The sequence below is a fragment of the Buteo buteo genome, unplaced genomic scaffold (assembly GCF_964188355.1).
Source record: "Buteo buteo unplaced genomic scaffold, bButBut1.hap1.1 HAP1_SCAFFOLD_101, whole genome shotgun sequence".
Taxonomy (NCBI): domain Eukaryota; kingdom Metazoa; phylum Chordata; class Aves; order Accipitriformes; family Accipitridae; genus Buteo; species Buteo buteo.
In genome coordinates this window covers 43,809-68,631 of record NW_027439265.1, presented here as the reverse complement: position 1 = coordinate 68,631, position 24,823 = coordinate 43,809, and the positions used below count along the sequence as shown (strand labels likewise).

Genomic DNA, 24,823 nt, shown 5'->3' with positions numbered 1-24,823 from the left:
TTGTCTTTTCTGTCGGTGAATAATTAAAGGAGTATTTTTGGCAGGACATTTTTCTCTCTTCCATCATCTTGGGTTTTGGTTTGGTTTGGTTCTTTTATGCCTAAGCTCTTGTTTCCAGCTTTTGTATCCACCTGTGTTTGCACTGTGCTTAGTCAACACCAAAGCCCAGACATCACATATTTGCAGTCTTGGCAAGTTTTATGAGTCCTGACAACTGTGTAGCTGAATTTCTCACTAATCTTTCAGCAGGACCATAACCCTCAGAACCTCTAAAAGAACTTTTACCCCTAAATTCTTGTGTGCCATGCGCCCATCGACTGAATAGCACTCCACAAAGCACTGTTAAATCTTTCAATTTCCAGGAAGTACATGCAAATTTTATGCCACATTTGAGATAAGAAAATCAGCTCAGTAGTAGAGACAAAACAGAGAATTGGTCAGATGACAGGAGTGATTTAAGGTTACAGCAGATCACTAACTGCACTCAAGTCAAAATCTCAATGAAAGCAAAGATAAATCTCTTTTTGGACTTATTAGCAAGTGTGTCACCAAAACAAGAGTTCTCAAACCAAATCCCTAAACCTCAAAAGTGTTTTGGGAAAATGTATTTTTCCCCCCCCTCTCAATGTTGCTTCTTTACTTACAGTTGTGTCTCATTTTTTTAGCTTTCCCCTCTACCACAGGATCACAGCCCTAAGAGATGCCAATACCCTGACACAGATTTCCCCAAGAGCTTTGGCATTAGCACCAAATGCCACAATGCCGGTAAAGTCATGAGAGTCAGCAGAACCGATAAGCAGTGGAGATCCCTTAAATTACCTTTTCCTGGCACCCTGAACTGCCTTTCCACACAGAGAATGAACTGGGGCGACAGCTGGGGTCGACAGGTGGCGACTATTCCTGCAACTCCATCCCGACTCTTGCTTGATTTCTGCCTTTGGCTTCCCGAGGGCAGGCAGATGTTCGGCCACTGCCAGGGAAGCAGAGCTTCCTCACGCGTAATGGTGACCTGGGAAGAGAAGCACCACAACCCTCAATGCCCACCCTTCATCCTTGTCTCCCTGAGCGACGGACCTCCCCTCCCACGGCATTCCTGCGAGCAGTCCTGTCCCATTCCCTGCCCACTGCAGACCACCCACCTGCAATTAGCAAGGGCGGGCACCAAATGAACTCCTCCTGGAGCCTTGCACAAGTGCTTCCACTTCAAGAAGCACAAGAAGAAGCGGGAGGGCAAGACGGGTTCCCGCCGAGCCCCCCTCGTCCAAATGCCTGCCGCTGGAGAACGCCCAGCTCAGCCGCTTGCCCTGCGCCTGGCACACTCAGCTCCCAGGACTGCCGGAGCCCTCGGCACTGCAGGTGCCTAGAGGAAACTCCTGGCCCCAGGAGAAGGCCCCACCTTCTTCTCCCATGGGTCAGCACAGCTGGGGAGGGCTGCCAGTCTCCTCCCTTCAGGCAGTGCTGCCTCGGAGGATCGGTCCCCTCGGCTGCCACTGTGCCCTGCTTTGGGGCCCGCCCTTCCCTGAGGCGATGTTTCCTCCGATTGGCTGCATGAGATCGCTCCTCCCATCCAGTGATGGGTCAGGCGGCTCATCAGTCATCTCTGCTTTGCTCTTGCCAGCTGTGATTGGTGGAGCGGGCATGCCCCGCCTCCAACCAACACCCCCCCACACACACACACCCGGCAGGGAGCCCGGCTTTTTCCCCTCTTGCCACCTCTCCTGCAGGCCTCGAAGCTTGACTGGTGGGTTACCTATCGATCACATGCCTTGCCCCCGCCTCCTCAAATGCGATTGGCTGTCCTGGGCCCACTGACTCCCCAGGGACTGCTGGGTGGAGGTTGCCAGGCAACGAACTCCACCTTTAGGGCTGAGAGCCTCAGCATGGAGCTGTGGGCCCTGAGGAAAGGCTGGGGGTCATCAAAGGCGGGTTTGGACCCGAAAACCGAGGATTTCGGCCCGAAACAGGAGGCTCTGGGCACTACAAAGGATAGGCGCGATGCTACAGCTGACGCTGGGGACCCTGCGAAGGAGGGGAACCTCTTGGTTCCTCTGCCCTTTGCCCCAGGGTGCCGTGTATGGGGCAGGACTCTGGACTCGGGGAGAGGGAAGCTTCCCCTGGGTCACGGGCAAGGCTGTGCCAGCCCAGAGCACGCAGGAGGTTGCCACCTCTGAAGACCGGGACGAAGGAAGACTGGCCAGCTTGGCCCTTGCCGGTGCCCCCGCCACAGCAGGAGCCCCCCTCAGCCTGCTGTTCAACCCAGAAAGGGGCTCCGTTCCCGCTTACATCCTCACCTTTACCAAGGAACACCTTTAGGAAGGACTGGGCAAGGCGGAAGCACGTGCTTCCTTTGAGCGAACTTTGCAGAGCGTTCCGTTTGGGTCACGCGCGTGTGGTGGGACCCGCGGGACAGGGGGCTGAGGCTCACGTGGGCTCGCAGCCGGGCCAGCGTGCACAGCAGCCCAAGGGACAAAACCACGTCTCTGCTGGTGGCCTCCCTGTGTGGAGCTGCCCCTGCCCCCTGCAGATGTGCGGAGGCTCGCTGGGGGTGAGGAACAGCACCAGTGGGGCCTGGGTTAACGGGCAGGGGTCCGATGGGCCAGCCAGATGCTACTCTCCGTCCCTCTGCTCGGCCCCTGTGCCGCTGCTGACCCTTTAAGGTCCCCCCGCCATTCCCCACTCGTCCCCCAGTGCCCCCCTTCCGCCCTCTGCCCACACACCTGTAACCTCCTGTGACCCCCTCGGTTCCCCCCAGTGCCCCCTACTCCCCCCAGTGTGTCACTGGGCAGTGCTGTGGGGGGTCCCAGCGTGATGGGACACCGGGAGGGCGAAGCCTGCTGTGGCGATACGGTCGGGGCTCTCGCGGGCTGTTCCCTGCACCAGCGCGGGCTGGTGCTGGAGGTGGTCGTGCCGCGGTGGGAGGGGTGGCGAGGGGATCCCCATGGGCAGTGGGAGGGCACGCCAAGGCCCCAGGACCCCACGGGGAGACCCCTGCTCTGGGCTCTGTCCTGGCATGACTCCATTGTCCCCAGCCCGGGAAGATCTGAGAGGGGCCCCACAGCTGGCAGCCCCCAGCCTCGGTGTCACCCACACGTTGTCTCACCAGCTGCCAGGGTGCTATTAGGGAAAGAACAGATACACTCCCCTTTCGGTGTCTTTTGATGAGCTTTAATTAACTCCGTGGTGCTGGCTGGGGCCAGGTATTGCGGAGGGATTGCTCTAGTGCCTGCCTCGCTCGGAGGTCCCTGTCGTCCTGCGGTCCCGAGAGATCTGGAACAACACCACAGGCAGCGCCGTGGGGACCTGGTCCCGGCCAGGTGCTCCCCTGGCCACCCCGCTCCAGGGACCCGTTCGCCAGGGATCTTCCCACAAAAAAAGACATCCCAAGCAGCAGTATCTCGGTAAAAGTCCTCTGACCCCTTCCTTCCCCATCTCCTGCCTTACCTCAGCAAAGAAAGCTGTAGCTGTCATCCGCAGTTGAACTGAGCAGGAATTCAGCCACGGCAAGAGGTTCTTCACCAGACAGGGGGAGACGACTCCAGCGTTGAGCAGGACACTGCGCAGGGGTCACAAGCGAGGGACACAGTTACCCAGGAAGGCCACAGGCCGGGCCTCCAAAATTCACTTGCGCTGATGCAGACACTACTCTTCAGCTCCCGACGGCTTCCCGGGCACGCCGGGAGGGTCCCAGCGGCCATTTCCCTGGGCACAGCCCTGCAGGAGTTGGCCAGATGCATCCCTGGGGCTCTTACCTGGTCAGGAGACGCACCCCCTCAGGGTGAGCCACGGGGACTTCCAGGCGAGCCCACACTCCCCAAATCTCGAGCAGCTGCGTCCATTTCTGCGCCATGCATTTGCCCAGCACCAACTTTATAGCTGAAAGGAAAATCCTGGCAAAAGAAACAAAGTGCAAAATAAACAAACCCAATCAAACAAAACAAGTCCAAAGAGCACCACCGCCAGAAACCCCAAGAACTCTCAAATCGCAGCAGGTTCGGGGAAGACTGATCTGCAGCAGAGCTAAATACCCCTGGAATGATGCTTCACAGCCTTCCAGACTGCAGCTAACGACACTGGCATTTTCTTCATGCCCCAGACCCACCGAAGCAGAAGAAAACCCACGCCTCTAGACTGACTCCACGCTAGGTGTCAACCAAGGCCAACACCTCATACCTCTTCCCACCAGCCTTTGGCCAAGAATGACACCAGTGCCCGCAAGAGTCACTGCTCCAGCGGGGGTCCGTTGAGGGAGTGCAATGCTATTGTGCACACAAGGGTATGCAGGAGGCAAGAGGACGGCCATCCGCAGTATGAGCTGCGTAAGACCTTCCTGCCTGGGAGCTGGAGTTGCTCCACGAAGGAACAGAAGTAAAACCAACCGCGACGACCGCTTTCCACATCTAGGAAGTGGGGCAGGCGAAGCCCTCCCTCAGCCCCACAAAGGCACATGCCTTGGCACGGGGAACTGAAGCCAGCCCCTCCATCTGCCCCTTCGGCTCTTTACCTGCACGGCTTCTCCACATGCAGTTGTTTCCAGCTGGTCATGAGCAAAAGCTGCCTCTCCCCACCCAGCATTTCACTGGCCCACCTGAGCAGGCTGGGAAGGAGGTGGGGAAGCAGTCGCCTGAGCTCCTCCGTGCTCCTCAGGGCAAACACCACCTCGGAGATGGCACGGGTGATCTGCAGAGAAACATGACCAAGAACCACCTGTTCAGGGAAGGCCTTTTCCCACCAGCCTGGTTCCCCCGCCTGCCCAGGGTGGGGGGTCACTGTCCGCACTTGTCACTTCTGCGACAGCCTTGTGGCTCAGGAGTACCAAACTGCCCTGGCTCCCCGCACTCCTTGAGGCCGGCCCAGCACAGCGCCCTGCGAATCTCCACGGGCACCCGCAAAGGGCACCTGACTCCCTTGCGCCCAAGCGTGAGTTAGCAAGCAGATGCCGAGCTGCAGAAAGGTGTCTGCCGTTGAACGTACCGTCAGAGTCTCCAGAGCAGTCTGACAGCTGTGCTGCTCACAAGGGGAGGAGTCCGTCCCCAGGCGGTCGTTTCCTGCTCTGTTTAATTTCTCCACTAAGCACCTCAGGATCTGAATCCCAAGGATGCTTCTCCCCAGGCTCCTCCACAGCTCCACCGTGTCACTGCAAGGGAAGAGACGTTCACCCCTGAGCCCGTATCCTTGCGGTCCTGCGGTGCCCTCAAACCTCCTCACCTGCAGTGCGGCTTACAATGCCCCACTCACAGCAGAGACACAAGCACGCAGTCTTGCAACACTCCAGACTGCTTGGGCAGAAAAAAAAGACCTGCTTCTCAACCGGACCCCCCCAGGGCAAGGAAGCTGCAGGGTCCCTGTTTGACTACAGTGGGGAGGTGGGTAGTGCCCGTACCTGTCCATGAGCAGACTCTTCTGGAGGAGACTGCTGATTACAGGCTCCTGGTGAAAGCGGGTGAGGAGAAACACTGCACGGAGCAGGAAGGGCCTGTGGGTGCTCTGCTGCATGTAGCTGTAAAGGGTGTTCAGGATTTTTGGCACCTGAATGGAAGAAGAGGAGAAAGAAGGGCTCCTTTACCCCCTCCTGTGGGGCCCAGGCAGAGTCATTCGGCACATGAGCGATGCCTGCTGCCTCGACACAGAGTCCAGATCCAGCTCGAAACCTCACGCCTTCCACCCTGCCTGACCCTGGCTCACATCTGGAGCCCAGTGTGCTCTTGGCAATCGTGCACCTGCATGCACACACGCACACGCATGCACACGCTCACATGCACAGCCTCGGTCGCTGCATGTGCCCAGGCCCAACCCCATGAGCGGCTGCGTGCCCTGTGTGCACACAGAGGACACGGACCCATTTCACGCTCAGCGCTTGGCTAACTCTCCCCATGTGTCTGTAGCGATGCAAGACCACGACCAAACACGCTCTTTGAGACCCCGCAGATGCCTTGCAGGGCCTCTGCAAGCGCACGTGTCTCCTTCCAGAGGAACCCCGTTCTCCAGGGACGCTTTTCCTTGCCTCTACCCTCCTGAGACTGAGTTAGTCTGCACTGCTTGAGCCACTGGTGGCCCTAGAGCCCAAGCGGAGCGCAGCAGAGCGTGAGCGGAGGAGAACAGGAGCCTTGAAAGGGCAGGCACAGCACGAGGCCAGAGGCTCCCAGGCTACAGATGGGCAGCAACTAGTGGCTAAAGGAAGGGCACCTCACAGGCTGGGTAACACCACAGTCGGGGAAAGCAGTGAGAGCAATGAACAACTATGCAACCTGTGGAAAACCTAGCGTGCCCAGCAAAGCTCAGAGTAGATGGAATTGGGGACCAGTGAAGAAAGAGAAGGGTGAGGTGGGTCCCAGGGCAGGGAGGACTGACAGTGACCCCAGAGGAAGGGGAGGAATGGCAAGGCTGGTGCCTCCCAGTGCCTCACTCATGGGAAGGACCCGGACCAATGGCAGCCTTTGGACAAGAAGTGCCCATAGCCTTGTCACCAGCCGGAGCAGGCGCCAGCAGCGGGTGCTAATGCACGACTCGGACCATCAGGAGCCCCTTGGCTCGGCACACAGGCGGCATTTCTTGAGCCCATGCCAACTGCACAGGGTGCAGTGCAACAGCCAACAGGAGAAAAGACGAAGTCTAATGGAAAAAAAGCTCTCCTTTACCTCCTGGACTATCTCCTCTCTGCATTCCACCAGGAAGATGAACACCCACTTTCTCACTGCTCTTGCACGTGGGGGCATGACATGCAGCAAGCTGTCCAGGATGGCAGTCAGAAAGTCCACAGCCTGTGCTGCAGGGATGCACCTGCAAACAGCCTGGAGAGAAGTCAGGAACAGGAGAGCCCGCATCACAGCTCTGCCCCAGCGATTCGGAAAGGAAAGGCAACTTGACGGGACTGTTAGTTCAGCAGTCATGGAGGGGCCAGTCTCTTGGCCCTCCTGCTGTGCCTACAGTGCTGTTTACATCTGGTGCAGCTAACCGATTTGGAAGTGTCTACCCCCTTGTTGTTTGCTTATATACCAAATTGGTATTCTGACAAGAGCACTCACGCACGCACACGTGTGTGCAAACGCACACATCACGGTGTCTGCTCCAGCGTGCCTTAAAGGACGGTCTTGCCTCAGAGCCTCCTGCTACTTGCTAACAACAGCTGTCCTGGACAGCCCGCTCTGGAGACAGAGACTCTGGAGGGGAGCAGGGAGACGTGCAGGAGCCCAGGAGCTGGGCCCCCACCCCACTGTTTCGGGGCCAGTTACCTTTGTTATTTGGGTACAGGTCTCCGCAAAAGTCTCGGTGTCCGGGCTGTTCAGCTCCTCACAAAGGCACCGGATCTCATCTGCCTGCGGCACCTTCATGCTCTTGGCTGGAACAAACAGCAGGAGAGAAGAGGAGTCACGTCTACAGAAAGCCAACCTCTGCCCCCAGATACCAATAAAGGAGAACCCCCGTGGTGGCAGGGAAGGCCACAGGGAAAGCCAGGGCCCTCCTGAACTTGGGGCAGCGGGATTTCCTGAGCCTGATAAATGGCTGACAAACCCCGGGCTGGAAAGAGCCCTCTTCCTCCTTAAACCTTTTGCTGGGGCTTCAGGGTTTCAGCAGCCTCTGCTCCTAGCAGCTGCGTCCCCTATTCCCACACAGGCCGCCATCGTCTCTGGGAGGCAGGAAACCTCCCTGTGACTTCCTCAGCACAGGCAGACCCTGCTGCCTGAAGAGGAAAGGCTGCAAACTCAACCCTTTGCAGCACGCTCTGGGCCTGCAGCTCAGATCCCTCCTCCCTGCCCAGTTTGCTCTGGGCAGCAAATTGGCTTCCTCTCTTGTGCTCCCCAGGAGATTTCTTCCCTGCCAGGGATGACTTTGGAGACTGCCTGGGTAGCTGCCTGTCTCTCCAGGCTGAAGGCAGGGAGCGAGGGGGAAGGCACCCTCTGAAACGTCGGGGACCTCATCCGAGCGAGTTGTCTGACCACCCTCTGTCTCTCCTGCCTGGACCGTGGAGAGGGACAGACGTGGAGGGGGACAGTCCCCAGCATTGGTGACGACGTCCTGCTCTCAGACAGCAGTGAGGGATGGCCCTGACCACCCAACCTCACGCACGCCCCGGGGAGGTGGGACTCGGCAACACTCTCTCAGGGATCCTTCCTGAGATGGGCAGGGGGGCAGAGGGCTAACAGGGTGGGGGCACAAAACCAGCCCAGCACGTTGCCTCCCCCTTCCCTCCACGGGACCCCGGTGGCGCCAGGCCAGGAAGGGAGGGAGGGAGGATCGGGCTGAGCAAGGCTGGGAAGCGCCTGCTCTCCTCACCTTGCATTTGGAGAAGGTAGCCAAGGCAGACCCATGCCCTCTGGTGGCACGTGTCCAGGCAGTCGCTGGTCAGAGACCCCAGCAGTCCCACCAGGGAGCCGAACTGCTTGTAGGGACATCCTCTCTGCAGGGGACAGCAGCAGGAAAAAGGTTGCAGGCAGTCCCAGCGCCCGCTCGCCTCTACTGCCCAGCCTGCTCCCTGGGCAGCGACCAGGCAGAAGGGCTGCCCCATAATCCCAGGGGCCCCGAAAGCCAGCACCCAGCTGGGCAGGGCTCCTTTCCAGGGCCACGAATGGTGGGAATGGGGCACTAGGGCACGCGGAGGGTCCCTACTCACCGTGAGCTCACATCGCTCCTTGCAAGCGCCCAGCACGTGGGTGCAAACCCGCAGGGCTCTCTCCCGCTCCCATTCTTTGGCTGAGGTGAGCCAGCCCTTCAGGACCTGGGGCAGGGGGCATCTCTCTCGCAACAGGAATCTTTCTCTCCCCGAGATCCCTCTCCCTCTCCCTTCTTCTCTGGCCCCTTCCTGGCGCATCCCCCGCCCCACCAAGCACCGGCCCTGCAGCCTTCACCGCCTCGCGCTATGCAGCCGCCTCTGCCCTGTGTCAGGTCTTGCTTCCCTGCTGGCGTCTCCCTGCTCCGGCCTTCCCCCCAGGGCTGCTCTCGCCCAGCTCAGGGCTGGCTCTTGGCTTTCCCTCCACCAGGGCCCACTTCACTGCCTGTCCTGAGGCTGCAGTGGCCAGGCACTCCTGACCCCCAGCCCCGGCCAGATGCACAGCCCCAGAGCAAGGAGCCAAAGCCCCATTTGTCTGGAGGAAAGGTATCCACCTCCTATCACCCACTAAGGTCTCGATTCTCTGCCCTGGCAACGCTTTCCCTGTTGCCCCGTGGCTACTCACGTGGAACACTTTGCAAAAGCAGGCAGAGGTCGCCTCAGCCTCCAGAAGGGTTTCTATGAGGTGGCCCAGATCTTCCATGCCTCTCCTGTGCAGAAGCTAAAAGCAGCAAAGGAGAGCTGAGGCTATGCATCATGGGGGCTGCCAGGGCGTGCTGAGGTGGGATCCTGACCCAGAGGTGGGCAGGCACTGGCCGGTGGGTACCTCCATGTTCACAGCTGCCCTCACACTCTTCCTTCCCTTTTTCATCTGCTCCTCGGAAGGATGGGACAAAACACTCTGGCAGCACACTGCCAGCAGGTTGCCATTTTCCTTCCTGCTCAGAGGCGGCCTCAGCTTGCTGGCCAGAGGAAGAAGGGAGACAAAACAGAAAGGGGATTTACTAGCCCTCTCCAGGGTGGTTTAAACCACAACTGAGTCCCTCCTAATCGAGGGCCCCAAATCCAACCCCCCCAGCCCATGCCAGCGAGCACTGCCTTCAGCTCCAGCAATTCCTACCTCCTCCCAGGCAGCAGGCAACCCCCCCACCCCCCCCAGGTTAAGGAACCCCTGGGGCTCCCTTCTTCTGGGAGACACCTGGAATGGGGAACACCCTCCCACTCCACAGCCCCAGCAGCTCCTGGCCCCATGCTCAAGCTGGGCTGGGGCACACTGGGAGTGCCCAGAGCCTGGGGAACAGACCTCACCTCAACTCCTCCAGGGCCTGAAACACTCCATACACCAGGGAGTCCCAGGGCTCCCTCTTTATCCAGTCCTGCAAGTCCCAGAGACAAGTGCAGAGTTGGCAGCGGGCAGGGACACGGGACAGCCCTCCCGCCGCCCCGGGGACAGGCTCTGCTGCCAGGCTTGGGCAGACGCTGCCCCATCTCCCCCACGGAACCCCAAAGGCACAAAGGCACTGCAGGAGGGACCCTGCTCCTCAGCCACAGCCACCCAGTACCAGCACCCGAGGGCCCCACCAGCTGCGGACACAGCTCCAGGAGCTCGCGTGAAGCCGAGAGGCCATCATGCCTCTGGGGAAACCAGGCTGACGGCACAGCCCAAAACTCCCCCGTGTGACGGCTCCAGCTACGGACACTCACCAGCAGGGTCCGCATCGCCTCCTGCTTTAAGGAGAGCTCAAAGCTGCCGCAGTCGCCCACAGCCTGGATGGCACAACTGACCTCGGTGATGCTCTGCACCAGGGCGAGCTTGAGCTGCAAGTCCTGAGGCCAAAGAGAGCAAAGCACCCCTTGAACTCTTTGAAGGGCTGAGAGGTGGAAGAGGAGCATGGGCAGGGAGAAGCCACAGAGGGCTTGCATCTGGACACTGAGGACAAACCCCTCCTTGGGAGGTCTTTAGGAAGAGACCGCCCATCTCGGTACACCCCAGCCCCGAGGGGCCGGAGCTGGGGCACCCGGGCATCCCCACCCTACGCGCCCTGTGCTCCTACCCTCTCTTTATCTCTGGAGAGCCTCAGGATGTTGCCCATGATTTCTTTATCCACACAGGTGAGCAGCTGCTCCTTGGGGGCATGCAGCGCAATGCCGCTGTAGGTGCGCATGAGAGCAGCACGAATGGTCCGGGTTCGCTCCATCTTCTGCCGCCGCTGTACCTGTGTCGACAGAGATGCCCTGAGACATCAGCCCCGGGACTCCTGCGGCGGGCTCCTGCGGCAGGCCCTGCCCCGCACCCTCGCCAGCTCTTTGTTTCCCCCAGCACCTCCCAGCAGCTCCCCGAGCTGCGAGTGCTGGGGCTGGGAGTTGTTCCCACCCCGCAGCTTGAGTTCTCTCTCTCGGAGAGGGAGGAGGTGCAGCCAGCATCACACACGCTGCTGGCTGTTATACCACTGACTCGAGAGGCCGGGGAGCTGTCTGGAACCTTTCTGCGGACAGGTACCCGACATAGCCTGTCACGGTCCTGCTCAGAGCCGTGCAGCCTGTGCGGGTCAGTGGCGCAGATGAGCCCGGTCTGCTCACCTCCCCAGGCCAGGCTGCACTGCTCTCTCTGCAGGGCCCTGCCCTGCCCAGAAAGGCTTCCCCACAGCCCCCAGGTGGGGAGCAGAGCCAACGAGACCTCACCAGGCTCCTGCTCCCAGCCCTCAGCTTTGAGGAAGGGGCAGAGTGTCACACTGTGCCCACCCCCTTGTCACCAGCTCCTGCTGAAGTTAAGTCAGGGCAATGTGGCTGCGAGCAAGCAAGCAAGCAAGCAACTGCTGCAGCTGCCCCAGCTGGGTGGCTCTGATCCACCAGGTGCCAAACCCCATCCTCTCCAGAGACCCCTCAGGGGCCCCAAGGCCAGGATGTCCCCTCTGAAACACAGGTCTCGGGTAGCTCTTCCAAGAAGGTTAATCTCAAGGCAGCTGCCACAGGGTGGCTGCTGCAGGTGTAGAAGTGGAAAGAAGGCCAAAAAAGGAAAGCCAACCAGCAAGCCCCTCGTTCCTTTACCTCCCAGCCCGTGGAAGCCTGGCGGGACCAGTCTCTGGTGAAAGCGGCAGAGAACATAGTCACCGTGCCCAAGACCAGGTGGAAGTGGCTCTCGGCAGCGTGGGACACAACAGAAATCATTCCCTGCAACCACGGAGAAACGGGGAGTCGGTTCCAGTCCAGGCATTCAGCCGTGGCCAGCGACCGTGGCCGGGCAGGACGTTGCAGCAAGCCGGAAACAGCAGCAACGGGGAAAGGAAGGAGGTCTGGAGCTGGGCCAGGAGCAGCCCTCCCTCTCCCCCAGGAAAATCCAGGGGCTGCTCAGGACAGGAGCATCACCTCACCTTGGCCTCAGACAGCTCCACAGGGTTTGTCTCCTGGAGGAACCTCAGCACCTGCCCTTGGACGTGTCTGAGGTCCTGACAAGCTGCCAGCACCGTCCCAAGAGCCTTGTACAGGAAAAGCTGAAAGAGAAGAAGCCGAGCCCGAGATGCAGTCATGGCCCGACCCGTCAGGAGAGGGCTGGCCCCAGATGGACCCCACCACCTCCGGGAGCAGGCAGAGCCGGCCACGATGCCAGGCTGTGGCCAGCCGCTGGGGCAGCCCAGGGGAAACGCCTTTTGGGGACGAGGGAAAGGAAAGCAGTGAAATCTGCCTGCGTGGGCAGAGTACCAGCGCCAGCTCCAGCCCCAGTGCCGGGCAGGACACACACCTCCTCCCAGGAGCCGGCAGCAGAGCTGCCCAGCCGCTGGCTCAGCTCCTGGCTCAGGCCTACGGTCCAGGCCTTGTCCTCCACGGGCTCCAGCGACGCTCGCAGAAACTGGTGTGAACGGGAAAGGAAGCGAGTGTTCCCCAGACCTTGGCCAGGGCCCTTTCCACGCTCACGTGTCCCGGGATGCTGCGGGGGAGAGCTGCCGGGAACGGCAGTCTCCTCCCTCACCCCACCCAAGCCTCTTTTCACCAGCTTCCCTCTTCTCCTAACGCCTCATGTGAGACCCCCCGGCAGGCCGGACTTAGAGGAGGAGGCAGCGCTAAGGCGCGTGCCACAGCGTTAGAGGGCATTAGCCATCAGCCGTGGCACGTGTGCAGGCAGCAGCTCCTCTTGAGTGGGCAGGCACCTACTGCCGGGGGAGGCGCAGGGTGCTCAGGAGGTGCCCCCACCTCCTGGTGCCTACACAAGCAGCCCCGAGCTTCCTCCCACAACTTTGCTGCCTCTTCTCCCCCCTCGATTTGTGACACCCCCCGCAAGGATGCTATACCTTAAGCACACGGCGCTCCCACTCTGCAGAGGCCAGGGAGCTCTCAGTTCTGCCTAGGAAGCAAGAGGAAGCAAAAGCTCTCGCAGCTATTTAAGCTCACACCAAAGACGAGTCTGGCGCTCTCCTCTGCAGTCCGACCTCCCAAAAGTCCCAGGCCATCAGGCTAGAGAGGGCCTACGCGAAAGCCCTTGCGAGGCCAAAGACACAGGAGGGATCCCAGGGGCGGTCGTCAGAGGCATTGACTCAATCTGGGGAAGGACGCACTGGCCGCAGCAGATTCCCACTGAGCGACTGCAGCTCCCACAACAACTCCAACCACCCAGTCCCAACACACATTTTCTCCCGAGCCACCCATTGCCTTTTGCCCATTTCCAGCCCTTCTCCCAGGCTACTGCCGAGGACAGCTGCTGCAAACCTCGCCTGGCCTGGGGACTTGGTCCTCCAAAGCCGAGGGCTGCACCCCCTCCAGGAGCACCAGTCACGTCCCTCTCCCAGACACCATCCTTGGGTGATGCCAACACCTGCCCTCTGAGGGGACATCAACGGCCCCCTCCATCCCCTGGGCCGAACTGATGCCAGGGGACAGCTGCCCCCAGCCTCAGCACCGGCTCCCTGGAAGGGGAAAGGCAGCAGAGCAAGTGCTGGGGAACTGGGGACAATTGCCCTCCGTCGCGCCAGGCAGCTGCGTTTTCCTGCCCCCCTCCCTCCCCTCCAGCCTCTCCCTCCCCACCTGCACTTTACCTTCCAGGTACTGCAGCAGGAGGGGGATCTCGGTCGCCCACGCCGCCCCCAAGCCTCTGTGGATCCTGCCGTGGAGGGCCTGCAGCAGCTGCAAGGCAGCGACTGCGCGTTCGCGGCTCGGGTAAGGAGCTGCCGCCACCACCTAGAGGAGGGCAGGAGAGAAGGGTCGCTCCTGCCGCCAGAGCCACAGCTTCTCCCAGGAGGGAGCTCGGGAGGGAGCTCGGTGCCGCTTGGCTGGCAGCAGGCAGCCGACGGCTTCACCCAGGGTGCTGCCAGCCCTGAGAACGGAGTGGGATCCCTGATGGGCTCGGGCATGCTGCCTCCTCCTTGGGGGCTCCCGGCGCTGGCCTCAACAGCATCTCTACCCCGGGATCTCCCACCACCCCTGGCCAGAAAAGCTCTTTCCCCAGGGCCCCGCTACTCACCAGCAGTCGAGCCAGCAGGGCCTGGGGAGCCGGCAGCCGGGCTGTGGGGAGGCAGAAAGGCTGGGTGAGCCGACGAGCCTCACGCCTCCGATAGCCCCACACAGGGCTGAGGGCTGAGAGCAGCTGCGCTGCAATAGCGCTGGCTGGGGGGCTCCCCAGGGCTGCCCAGCAGGAGATGAAGGCAGCTCCAGCACGGCCAGGAGCGAGCCCCGGCTCACCAGGAGAGCGCTGCGAGCAGGAGAGCCAGGCCTCTGCGCCGGGCAAGGGGCCACGCAGGGCAGAGCCCCTCGTGCCCAGCAGCAGAGCCTGTCTCTGCCCTTTGCTTTTCCTGGGCTCCTGCTCAGGGCTGGTGGGGCGCAGGGAGACGCGGGCTGGCCTGACCCCTGGCCAAACCCAGCAGCAGCACTCGCTGGGGCTCCTACCTTGCTCCTGGGAGTCCATGGCATCCGGCTCCTCCTCCTCGCACCCCGCTCTCTCCCGTCTCTCAACCAGGGCTCGGAGGCAGCGGGAGAGCGGGATCAGCATGCCGCTGTACTGGGCTGGCACCACGTACTGCAGCAGCCTCGGCCACAGGAGCTGCAGAGAAGAACCGGGCAATTCGCCACACTGGCATTTCCGCTCAGCGCGAAGACGAAAAGGACGGTCTGCATTTCACTGAGCCTGGTGCGCTTCAGCGCAGGAGGGGACAGGTTCAGGGCATGGGGGAGCACACGGAAAAATGTCCTGAAGGCAAGAAGCGGCCACAGCAGCAGGACAGAGGGCAACTTACTTTGGTCATCCCTCTCAGAGTGACGTCCAGTGAGCCCACGATGTCCAGGCACAGGGCTCGAATTGCTCCATCCTCTGGGTTTTCCCAGGCAAAAAGGCCTCCTGCCACCTGTAAGACAGAGTTGGCAAACCCCCAATTACCTTCAGCTCCCAACTGATGAGGCTCAGGCACCCCTCACCAGTGCTCTTCTTGCTCCTGTGCCTGCCCCCCTCCCGATGGCCAGACGGACCCAGCTCGAGGACCGGGTCCCAGACCCTGGGAAGGACTGGGAAGCCTGGGAGCAGACAGTGCCGCTGCTTGCCGACTCGGTCCCCTGGGGCCCAAATGCTGCTGTCGTGCCACCAAAGCAGAGGTGAGGAACGTGCCCTTCAGCAAGGCTGTGCTCAGTGCCAGCCCTGGAGGCAGCACACCCAGCCCGACAGATGTGGAGGAGCACCCAGAAGCCCTTTCCTTTGCCCTGCTCCCAAAGCAGAGCCTCCCCGAGCCTCAGAGTGACGCACATGGATCTCCCAGCTAGAGGGAAGGTGCGGCCAGAGGGAATGTCCTCGGCGAGTCAGCGGGAGGCTCGGCCATCCCCAGCTTTCACCTCCTGGGCACCCAGCTGAATGCTGGGAAACGCTCACCACAGGGACTGCCAAACGGCCCGTCCCCTTGCCAGAAGGGATGTGGGCCCCCAGACTGTTACTGGGTGGGCAGGGTGTGCTTTGGAGGGCCAGAGCACGAGAACACCACAGAAAGCTCCTCTAGCCAGGCCCACCTGTCCGCACTGGCTGTGTTTTGCTCACCGTCCATCAGCATTTAAGGACGGAAGATGTCCTGCCCCTACAAGACGCTCCCTTTGCAAGGCGGCTTTGCCGAAGGCGCCCGTGGGCACAGCTCGGCACCACAGTGCTGGGTGGCATGCCGAGGTGTAAACCCACATCATCCACTGACATCTCCACCAACATCGGCACAGACACCCACGAGGAATGGCCATTCGGAAGCGGCTCTGACGGCAGTGCCAGCGCCGATGGCTCTGCAGCATGGAGCTCTCCAAGGCCAAGGCCGCCGGCAGGAGCCCTCAGCACGGTCCAGGCACTGGTCAAAACAACCAGCCCTGGGTGTCCTGCTCTGCCCTTACCAGTGTGCCCGAGGTCCGGCTGAACTCGCTGAAGATGTGCCCCACCACATCCCATGGCCAGCAGCTCTGGGATCCGGAGCTGAGCAGCTCCCTGCTGAACTCCAGAACTGCCCTCCGCACCTGCCAGGGGAGAGTGTGGTTATGACCCTCCTGTTCAAAACCCAAAGAGTTTGCGCCTTTGTGGCTCGCAGAGAGGTGGCAAGGCCACGGCAGAAGCTTTCGCTCCTGGCGTCAGGGCTGGGCTTCAGCACCAGGCTGGACGGGCATTTGCCCCGCAGAGCCCAGAGACCTCCCCGCTCTGCCCTGCCAGCTCTCCCCAGGGAGGAGCCATCAGCCACCACCTGGGCAACGCGCCAGCACTTCCCCAGGCCCTCTGGCTCTGTCCCAAGGGAAAGGGTTTCTCTGCCTCCCCTGGTGGCACCCTCTCTTCCCAAACCAGTTCACCTGGGCACTGGGGTCACTGCACAAGGCGCGCATGGCCTCCACCAGCTGGGGCAGCTTCTCTCTCACCGCAGGTGCTGGAAGAGATACGGAGAGGTGTGCATTGAGGCAGAGCCCCAGTGGCAGAAGGGATCCCCTGAAGCTTCCAATGGGACAGAAGAGCGGGGCCTGACTGGCTTCACGGGAAGCAGCGGCGTAGTCGGAGCAACCCCACTTCCAGAGGCTATTTTACAGGGACCGAAGGCTATGGCAACAGAGAGAACAAGAGAAACAGCACGGGTACGAGCAGCTCCTGTGCAAAGCAGCCCACCTGCCCGCCCACCAGCCTGCCTGTGTTACACGCCCGTGGAGCGCCGTCCCTGGTGTGCCGGCATTTCTAACTGCCGGGGGAGAGCCCTGCTGCGGGGCGTCAGCTCGGCTGGGGGACCCGCTCTTCGCAGCTCCCTTTGGGTGCAGGTGCACCACTTTCGGCCCGTTCCTGCTGTCAGCCCAGCAGCCCCAACCCCTGCCTTGCGTCCCTGGTCTGTGGCACTGACCGTCAGCGCGGGCCAGCGCTCCCAGCAGGCCCAGGGCTGCCACGCGACCGGCCTCACTCCCACCGCTCAGCTGGGAGTGCAGAAACATGCCTGTCTCCTCGGGGCGCATTCGTGCTGCGGGGAAGAAATCGCATTCTGCATCAGCAGGCAGCTGTCCCCAACAGCCAAGGACAGGGAGAGAGCTGCCACGGCACGGCGGGCCATCGCCCAGTCTCCTCTCCTTACCCTGCAGCATGATGCAGCGGGACAGCACTGCCTTCTGGGCAGGGCCAGCCTCCTCGGTCACATCAGGGAGCTGTGGGAGCAAGATCCATTTTAGAGAAAGCGGCATCAGTGCTGAGAGGGACCGAAAAGTAATGGCGCTCTCCGTTCTCCTCTCCCTGGGCACTCTGGGCATGGGACCCACAGCCGAAACCCAGCCCACCCCACGGTGGCCCCGGGCACACACAGAGGTTTGCGGCAGCCCAGGCTGCCCAGGAGCTGAGGCTGAGCAGCGCTGAAAGGCTGCCCTCAGGGTGCTGGCGCTCCAGAGTCCTCCTGCGACTTGGCCGAGAGGGAAATGGCTGTGGGAACCGGGCTGCCGCTCAGGCCCGTTCCAAACAGCCAGGATCAGGCCTCCTGCAGCCTTAAGATGGCACCTGGATCGAAGTCCTGGCATGCTCCAGGCCTGCAGGAAGGTCCCAGTGGAGGAACGCCCTGCTCTGCCCTGCCAGCCGGCAGGTCCTTCCCTTCCGTGGCAATCATGGGTGCAGGCCCCAGGCTTGCGGCAGGGCGCAGGGCTCCCCTTACCTGGCGGCGCACAGCGGTGCTGATGGCAAGAGCCGTGCCCTGCGGCATTGGGGTCTGAACTCCCTCCAGGATCTCCAGGACATAGCTGAGGCTCTACAAGAGAACGGGGGGGAAGAGGAGGCTCAAGCCACCTAAAGGCACTTGGGAATGGAGAAACCCAGCACGTCTGGGATAAGGGGAGCCCCTAACATCAGCTCCCAGGGAAAAGCCTGACGAGCAGAGCAGCATCAAGAGGGTCTCTTTCCTCGGAACGGAGCCCGGGCTTGACAACTCAGTTTCCCACTCATCAGACCTCGCCAGTCGCCGCATGGGACTGGACATGGCCCTGGGCATTCGGGCAAAGCTCTTCCTGCACACAGAGCCCCAGGGAGCTGGCAGTGCCTCCCTTCCTGAGCAGATGAGCCCCAGGGACTCTTGCCTCCCTCCCGCCCTGCCCCGGGTTTCTCCTTTTCTGCCCAAAGAGCCCAGGAAACCTCAGGCCTCCTCTGCTCTTCCTGTTCCTTCTCTAAGGGCTTCCCAGCTCCTCCTGGCACCCCACAGCTCCCCAGTGCCTCTTAGCACTCGCGCAGACCCACCCCAGCAGCCACGCCAGGCCCTGCGCAACATCTCACCTCGGTGAGCCGGGAGTTGTCTCGGACCTCCTGGTATTGCTGCAGGAGCCAGAGGAGCTGCTCCCAGGTCTGCTCTCGGTGCTGCTCCTCATGCAGAAGGACCCCCAGCATGGCAGCCACTGCCCCGAGGACAGCCTGCTTGTCCTGAAGAGGGAAGGGAGAGGCTCCGCTTGGAGGGCTGAAGGTCTGCCTAGTGCTCAGCATCCCCTGAACACCGGTCTGCCCTTCCCACTGGGAGGGGTTTCCCTTTCCCTTCTGCCCTGCAGAAGAAGGGCTCGCTCCAGAGGAGAGAGAGCACTTCCCCACCCTGCTACCCCAGCCCTCCCTGCAGAAAGGCCCCAAGGCTCGGCTGCTTCCCGTCGGGAAGCCCCCTTCCCCTCGGCCCTCTGCTCGCACCCCACTGGGCACAGACGGACCCAGCGCCATGGACATCCCTGCTGCAGCCCCGGGCGTCAAAGCAGTACTTCTCACCTCTTCCTCCTTGCAGTCCAGCCAATTTGCCACCACATAGCGGAAGACCGGGTAAATGGCTTCACAGAACTGTGCTACCCCCTTGCGAGGGAAGGGGCATTGCTCCCAGCTGCAGAGGTATGTACTGACTCCTTTCGACCATTGCTCCAGGACTGCACCAGGACAAAGGAAAAGGGAGCATGTGAGAGTCTGCAGCAGGGACGGTACCTTGCGTTCACGCCCAAGCCTGCTTTAAGGACGGTCCCAGGCTCAGCAGGGCTTCCCTGGATCTGGATCTGGATCCAAGGGCAATCTGTGCTCTTGAGGTGCCTGGGTTCAAACACCCCACCGTTTCTCTCCTCCTCACACCCATCGCACCTTCTCCTCCTCAACGGCCCCTTCCCCTCCAGCATTTCCAACTGCACACCCTTCCCTTCCCTTTTCCCTTCCCTTCCCTTTTCCCTTCCCTTTTCCCTTCCCTTCCCTCATACTCGCCCTTTCAGAGTAGGGAGTTTAATCCCAGAGGGAAGCGGGGGAACAGAAACCGTGGGAAGGGACCCAGGAGTTTCTCCGTGCAGCGCTGCCGCGTCCCACCCACAGAAACCTCCTGGCCTTCCCCCGCTCCTCCTACACACTCGCTGCAGTTTGGGATTGCCCCGGGCTCACACCCACCACGTTCCCTCTGAGATCACATGGAGGCATCGAAGGCCGCCCCTGCCCCTAAGACCCCAGCCAAGGAGCCGACACTCACCACTGCAGATGGCATGCAGGACCTCGCCGCTCCCCACCTGGGTCAGCACGGTGCGCAGGGCGAGCAGCGTCATTCCCACAAAGGGGATGCACCGCAGGGCTGCAGAGGAGGCAGGGACAGAGGGACCGAGAGGGTCGGTGAGAGACACGGGAGACTGGGGTCCATCCCTGCCAGGGCTGGGGCTGCTGGGCCACGCAGGACGTGCCGGAGGGTGTGGGACGGGCTGCCTTCCCCGGGGGGAAGCCCTTTGGGGAAACGGGGAGGACGGTGGGGGGCCAAGACCCCGCGGGTTTGTCTCCAACAGGTTCCCACCCTTTGGGAACTGGGATCGGGCTGATAAGGCAGAGCTGCCAACTGGCCCTGGCGCGGAGCAAGGAGGCACGGCAACTCCGTAGCCCCCCAGTTCAACACAGGGCGTTTAGGGAGGGGGAGGATCCCTTCTCCTTGTTATCACAGATCTCTACCCAAGGCCCAGGGTGCCATACCATAGCTGCGGGCCATTTTGCCCAAGGTGAGGAGCACAATCTCATCAGGGACCTTCCTCATGGCCTTCAGGTGGCTCTGGAGCTCGGACATGACAAAGTGGAAGTGGGAGCGGGCCAGAGCTACCAGGACGTCACTAGCGGCCATCTTCACGTCACCTGTCACACCCTGCAAAAGCGTCACAGGTTAAACACTCCGGAGAAAAAGGCTGAGGCACTAGGGCAGGCTGAATGACCCCATCTCCTCTGCAAGACCCCTCGGGACAGCTGTGCTCGGGGCCGAGCGGCTGCTGCCTCTTGTACCCTGGGATAGGCGAGCAGTTCCCTGGCGAAATGAGGGAGGCTTTGCCCCAGAACAGCCTTGTGCTGCTGCCCCCTCTCCCTCTCCATGCAGATGCCAGGATCAAACTGCCACAGACTCAAGACCCCCCTGGGACCTCTCCGTGGGGCTGGTGGGTTGCCACGGCCCTTCCTCAAAGCAGGACAAACAGTGTTGAGCTTGAACCCAGCTGTCGCTCAGTTAGAAACAGCCCCGAGTCCGCTTCTCTGCACAGTTCCCTGCCTCCCTGTGGAGTGACTGCTAGAAGTGACTTATCAGTATGTTCCCCGCACCCCCTTGAGGGAAGGCAAAACCTCCAGGGTGGAATGCAGTGGACACGCAAGGAATTGGTTCCCTAATAATTCTCTGTGCAATGTAACCTGCAACCTTAGATGTTAGCAACACCAAGGCAGTTTGGTGTGCTGACCCTAAGAGAAGTAACACGGAGGGTGGAGTGGAGCGGAGACGCCACGGCCAGTCTCTGTGATGTTATCGCAGGGATAGGGAACTGGAACGATAGGAAGGGTAGGTCCCTGCATTGAATCCACGGAAGCAAGGAGGTAAAATCATGGGGGTTCTGTCGATCTACTGCCCTACTTCTGATTTATCTCCTAAGTGCCCTGTCCTGGGGTACTGACACGCAACATCACGTCCTCTGGGTGAACTTTGCTCATTAGAATACCAAAACACACCTCCATCCCAAAAGCTACCCGCCTCCAAAGTGCAACCACCCCTCACTGAGCCTGCGCTCTGAATTTTTTTCTAGCATGTCCTTTTAAAAGCAAAGTGAGAGAACTTAATACCAATCAAAGTAAAGGCATGCATGACTGGAGTCACTCGAGCTCCACCTAAATAGGAAAATAGTGTAAAAAGGCCCAAAGAAAGGGTGACTATTAGGGAAGATACCGTCGTGGACAAGTTGGGAGGACATCACTGCCTTCTGGGGTCAGTCGACAGGCTGAACCTCTCTTCCCCCCAGAGGGACACCTCTTGGGTGAGATTCGAACACTCGGCTGTACCGAGTGCTTTCCCGGGAAACTTAGAATTCTTTAGAGCTCTTTTCCTTCCATAATTTAATGCGCTTGTAGTCGACTGTATTATTATTTGCACGTGCCTTGCAGACAGTGTATTTATCATCGGCAATCCAAAAGAACCTGTACTCCTGTTGCTTTAATAAACTGTACTATTCATTAAAATCTAGCCGTGATAGTTCATTGAACGCAACCAAGCTCCTTAAGTCTGGCTGTGATAGTTCATTGAACGCCACTAAACTGAAAGTACAGTGCGCTATTTGTGCGTCCGTAATCGTGTTAGTTCAACATATTGAACGCGACCGGACTTACAGTGCTGAATTGGGCATCACCCAGAATCTAAGCCTAGCCGCCCCCAGCCCCTCGGACATCTAAAGACAAGCTGGAACGCAAGGGGGGTTATTTTCTGCCCAAAGTCTTTACCCTTTAACACAACACTCCCCTCTCCAAATTCCCTGTCACGACGAGTCCCCAGAGCCTCTCCCTTAGGACCTCTGCTGGGTCTGAACAACCGAGGAACATCTCTGCGCCACTCTGTATTTCCCCCAAAACCAGGGGCAGAGGCAGGCTGCTTGGGTGGCCTTGAAAGAGAACAAGCTCACCTGGGCTGCTCGCATGTCACTCAACGCCTCTGCTATCAGGCGGTTCACAACGCCACTCGTCAAACAGCCGTCGTCTCCCCACAAGACGCTCTCCAGCTCCCGGTACGTCTCCACTCGGTCACCCTGGGGATGGACCACAAAGGGGAGTGATGGGACTTGCTTTGCCCTTGTTCCCAGGGAGCCACGACAGAGACCTGCTGCCCCCCAAATCATCTGCGTGACACGGGCACGAGGGACGAGTTGCAGGCATCGGTCAGGACAGCCACGGGGAACAGCAGGATCTTCCGCGGTGCCTCTGACACGAGCAGAGAGTCAGACAGGGAGATCGACTCCACCGGGGCAAAAGGCCACATGGGAGCCTGGGCGGTCACTCCTGAAAACGGGGGATGGCGGAGGTCAGGGGGAAAGTGCCGGACAAGGAAGGGTGTGACTGTTCACTCAACTCCTGCCTAGATTTTGGCTAACCCAGCTCCTGCTAAGGCCTGGTGTATGCTGGGAGCAGCACCATTAGGTCAAAGCGAGAGCACCGCGTAGGCAGGACGCGTGGCTAGAGAGAGCTAAAGGGCCATGATGCAGCCATTACCAGCTGCGGATGGCTGTCTCCGGCAGCCATTACCTTTTGTCTGGCAGTTTCCTCAGAATCCACTAACGTAAGGAAATGGTATAGACCCAGCCTCCAAGCTGGAGGGTATAAAACATCAGCTTACTCAAAAAGCTTTTGAAGCAGATCCAACAGCAGCTGAACTGCTGAGGCTTTCATGCTTCCCGGTGCGACACAGGGGACGCCCACACCGTGATGGAGGAGGAAGGGTGAGCGCTCTCTCGGTTGGCTCATAGGTTCATAGCAAAAAAATTCTTTTTTTTGCTCATAGGTGCACGATATTAAGAGTTACAGATTATAAGTTATGAAACCTTATGACTTGACTGGTGAAGGAGTGAATTCACATGATAGACGAGTCTGGGAGAAGGGAATTGAGCCCCTGTCATGTTTTTTCATTGTATTTCTTACTGAGCTCATGAAATAAAGTTGAAATCACAGCGTATGTTGTCCTGTACATTTGAGAGATCCAAATGGACCGTGGCAAAGGGGAAGGCATGGGAACGAGACCATGCCCCGAGGAGGGGAAGCCGTGAGCACCCTGCGCCTTGGGGCCCAGTGTTGCTCCTCGCACGGGCAGGAGCCCCAGCACTGGGAGCTCCCGGGGAAAGGAGTGGGGAGCAATGGCATTAGTCCAGCTTGAGCAGCAGGATCGGCGCCTGGGGACAAAGCGCCTGCAGGAGGGCAGAGGTGCTGTCAGGTGAGACGCCCCTCTGCCACGGCACCCGGGGAAGCCAGGGGCATGGAGGGGAGCCCTCAACCCCCACCTCACCTCATGGTCTTGCAGTCGCTTTAGCAGAGAAGTCCCGACGGCCACAAAGGTAGTGACGGCCGCAGGGACAGTCCCCGTCACACCGCCTCTGTCCTCAGAACGCGCAGGTCTGGACTGGGAACGCACGCATGAGCAGAGAGCTGCAAGAAAAGAAAGAAATGGCTTTGCTGGCTGCAGGGCTTCGCGCCAGGGAGGGGTGAGGATCTTCCCAGACTGCCCCAGCACTACCAGCCTGTGCTGGGCTGTACTGGCAAGAGGGAAGTCAGTGGGATGAGGGGAGGGAGTCTTCCCCTCACCGCGGCAGTGGGAAGACCACCCTGGGGGACTGGGCCCATCCTGGGCTCCTCAGTGACAGAACGGCAGCGATGCGCTGGAGTGAGTCCAGCACAGGGGCCCTGAGCTGGCCAGGGGACGGACACGGGCTCCGCAAGGAGAGGCCGGCAGGGCTGGGGCTGGGCAGCCCTGACAAGAGCCGGCCAGCCCAAGTCACCTCTGAGCGGTCCCCAGCTGCCTCACGGAGGGCAGGGAGAGGATGGATCCAGGACCCTCTGGGACGTGCCTGGCAGCAGGATGAGAGGTGATGGGACGCAGCCCCCAGCACCCGGCTGGGACAGACACTGCCTCCAGCACGTATCAGACCCCAGCCTCCCACCAGCCCCTCACCTCTGAGCGCTCTCATCCTCCGCATGGGCAGCAGGATCCCACGGATCGACACGCTGCTCCTCCAGGCAAAAGCCATGAGCAACTGGGGCAGCACCAGCCCCAGGAGGAAGATGTAGAGCCCAACCACTGTGACCTCACAGAGGGCTCCGGTGACATGGGGACATGTGCTGGGGACGCAGCAGCACCCTGGGGACCCCCCAGGCCCAGAAATGCAGGATTTTCCATCCCTTGAATTTGCTCATGGTCCTCAAACAGTTTTAGCAAAGACTTGCTCCAGACAGCCCTTCCCAGCTCTGTCCCTGGGAAGACTGGGACTTCTTTTCTCTCTCAGAAGAGAAGACTTTTCCTTCGGCAGGGGACTGATACGGGTGGGGTGTCCCAGGCCCTTGTGCCTGAAGGCAGGAGTCTGGAGAAGAACAAGCAGCAGTGGATGGGGATCAAGTCAGGTGAAAGGCAGAACATTAAAGCAATTAAGTTTACTAAGAGTAAAGAAATGAGTCTTAGGACCATCAAGAAGAAGGAGAAATGTTTGTAGAGCACGCAGATGGAGTAGTGCTCACAGAAAAAAAGTACTATTTGCGAATAAAACAGGATAAGAGAAGGAGAAAAGTACACAAGCAAAGGGGTCTGGAACCAAGTAAGTTGCAGAGAACCAGCTTCTTGGGCTTTATACACTTGTGGTAGACCTACCTCTTCCTGCCACATCTTATTAAAGAGAATATATTTATTTTGCTTTTCCGTTCAGCATTTGTTGTTGATTTTCTTTTCTTGTTACAGACAAACCATTGTATATTTTGCTAATGAAATATATTTCAAGTTGTATAGTTGAATCCCAGCCTATTAATCAACAATGTAGAAAGCTATCTTTTGACTGCCAAATAGAGCACAAACT

At 60.0% G+C, this 24,823-nt stretch overlaps 1 protein-coding gene across 1 annotated transcript in view; it reads right to left on the bottom strand.

Annotated features, from left to right (window-relative positions):
* Positions 1-2,183: 2,183 nt before the first annotated feature.
* The window catches only part of LOC142027985 (maestro heat-like repeat-containing protein family member 2B), a 34,995-nt gene continuing 12,355 nt past the window's right edge, over positions 2,184-24,823 (bottom strand). Inside the window, exons 3-35 of the mRNA XM_075022133.1 lie at positions 23,932-24,337; positions 23,269-23,408; positions 21,899-22,021; positions 19,950-20,115; positions 19,465-19,563; positions 18,735-18,886; positions 18,264-18,407; positions 17,653-17,745; positions 17,089-17,158; positions 16,864-16,977; positions 16,331-16,404; positions 15,887-16,006; positions 14,767-14,874; positions 13,893-14,573; positions 13,573-13,714; positions 12,832-12,884; positions 12,285-12,392; positions 11,917-12,036; positions 11,594-11,716; positions 10,600-10,761; positions 10,250-10,372; positions 9,854-9,921; positions 9,372-9,507; positions 9,171-9,266; positions 8,609-8,713; positions 8,272-8,395; positions 7,230-7,336; positions 6,636-6,788; positions 5,381-5,526; positions 4,972-5,134; positions 4,502-4,677; positions 3,750-3,887; positions 2,184-3,553 (exon numbers count right to left, since the gene is read on the bottom strand). Of these exons, the coding sequence (XP_074878234.1) occupies positions 3,217-3,553; positions 3,750-3,887; positions 4,502-4,677; positions 4,972-5,134; positions 5,381-5,526; positions 6,636-6,788; positions 7,230-7,336; positions 8,272-8,395; positions 8,609-8,713; positions 9,171-9,266; positions 9,372-9,507; positions 9,854-9,921; positions 10,250-10,372; positions 10,600-10,761; positions 11,594-11,716; positions 11,917-12,036; positions 12,285-12,392; positions 12,832-12,884; positions 13,573-13,714; positions 13,893-14,573; positions 14,767-14,874; positions 15,887-16,006; positions 16,331-16,404; positions 16,864-16,977; positions 17,089-17,158; positions 17,653-17,745; positions 18,264-18,407; positions 18,735-18,886; positions 19,465-19,563; positions 19,950-20,115; positions 21,899-22,021; positions 23,269-23,408; positions 23,932-24,007 (4,740 nt within the window). The 5' untranslated portion in view covers positions 24,008-24,337 and the 3' untranslated portion in view covers positions 2,184-3,216. The remainder of the gene's footprint in view (positions 3,554-3,749; positions 3,888-4,501; positions 4,678-4,971; positions 5,135-5,380; positions 5,527-6,635; positions 6,789-7,229; positions 7,337-8,271; positions 8,396-8,608; positions 8,714-9,170; positions 9,267-9,371; positions 9,508-9,853; positions 9,922-10,249; positions 10,373-10,599; positions 10,762-11,593; positions 11,717-11,916; positions 12,037-12,284; positions 12,393-12,831; positions 12,885-13,572; positions 13,715-13,892; positions 14,574-14,766; positions 14,875-15,886; positions 16,007-16,330; positions 16,405-16,863; positions 16,978-17,088; positions 17,159-17,652; positions 17,746-18,263; positions 18,408-18,734; positions 18,887-19,464; positions 19,564-19,949; positions 20,116-21,898; positions 22,022-23,268; positions 23,409-23,931; positions 24,338-24,823) is intronic.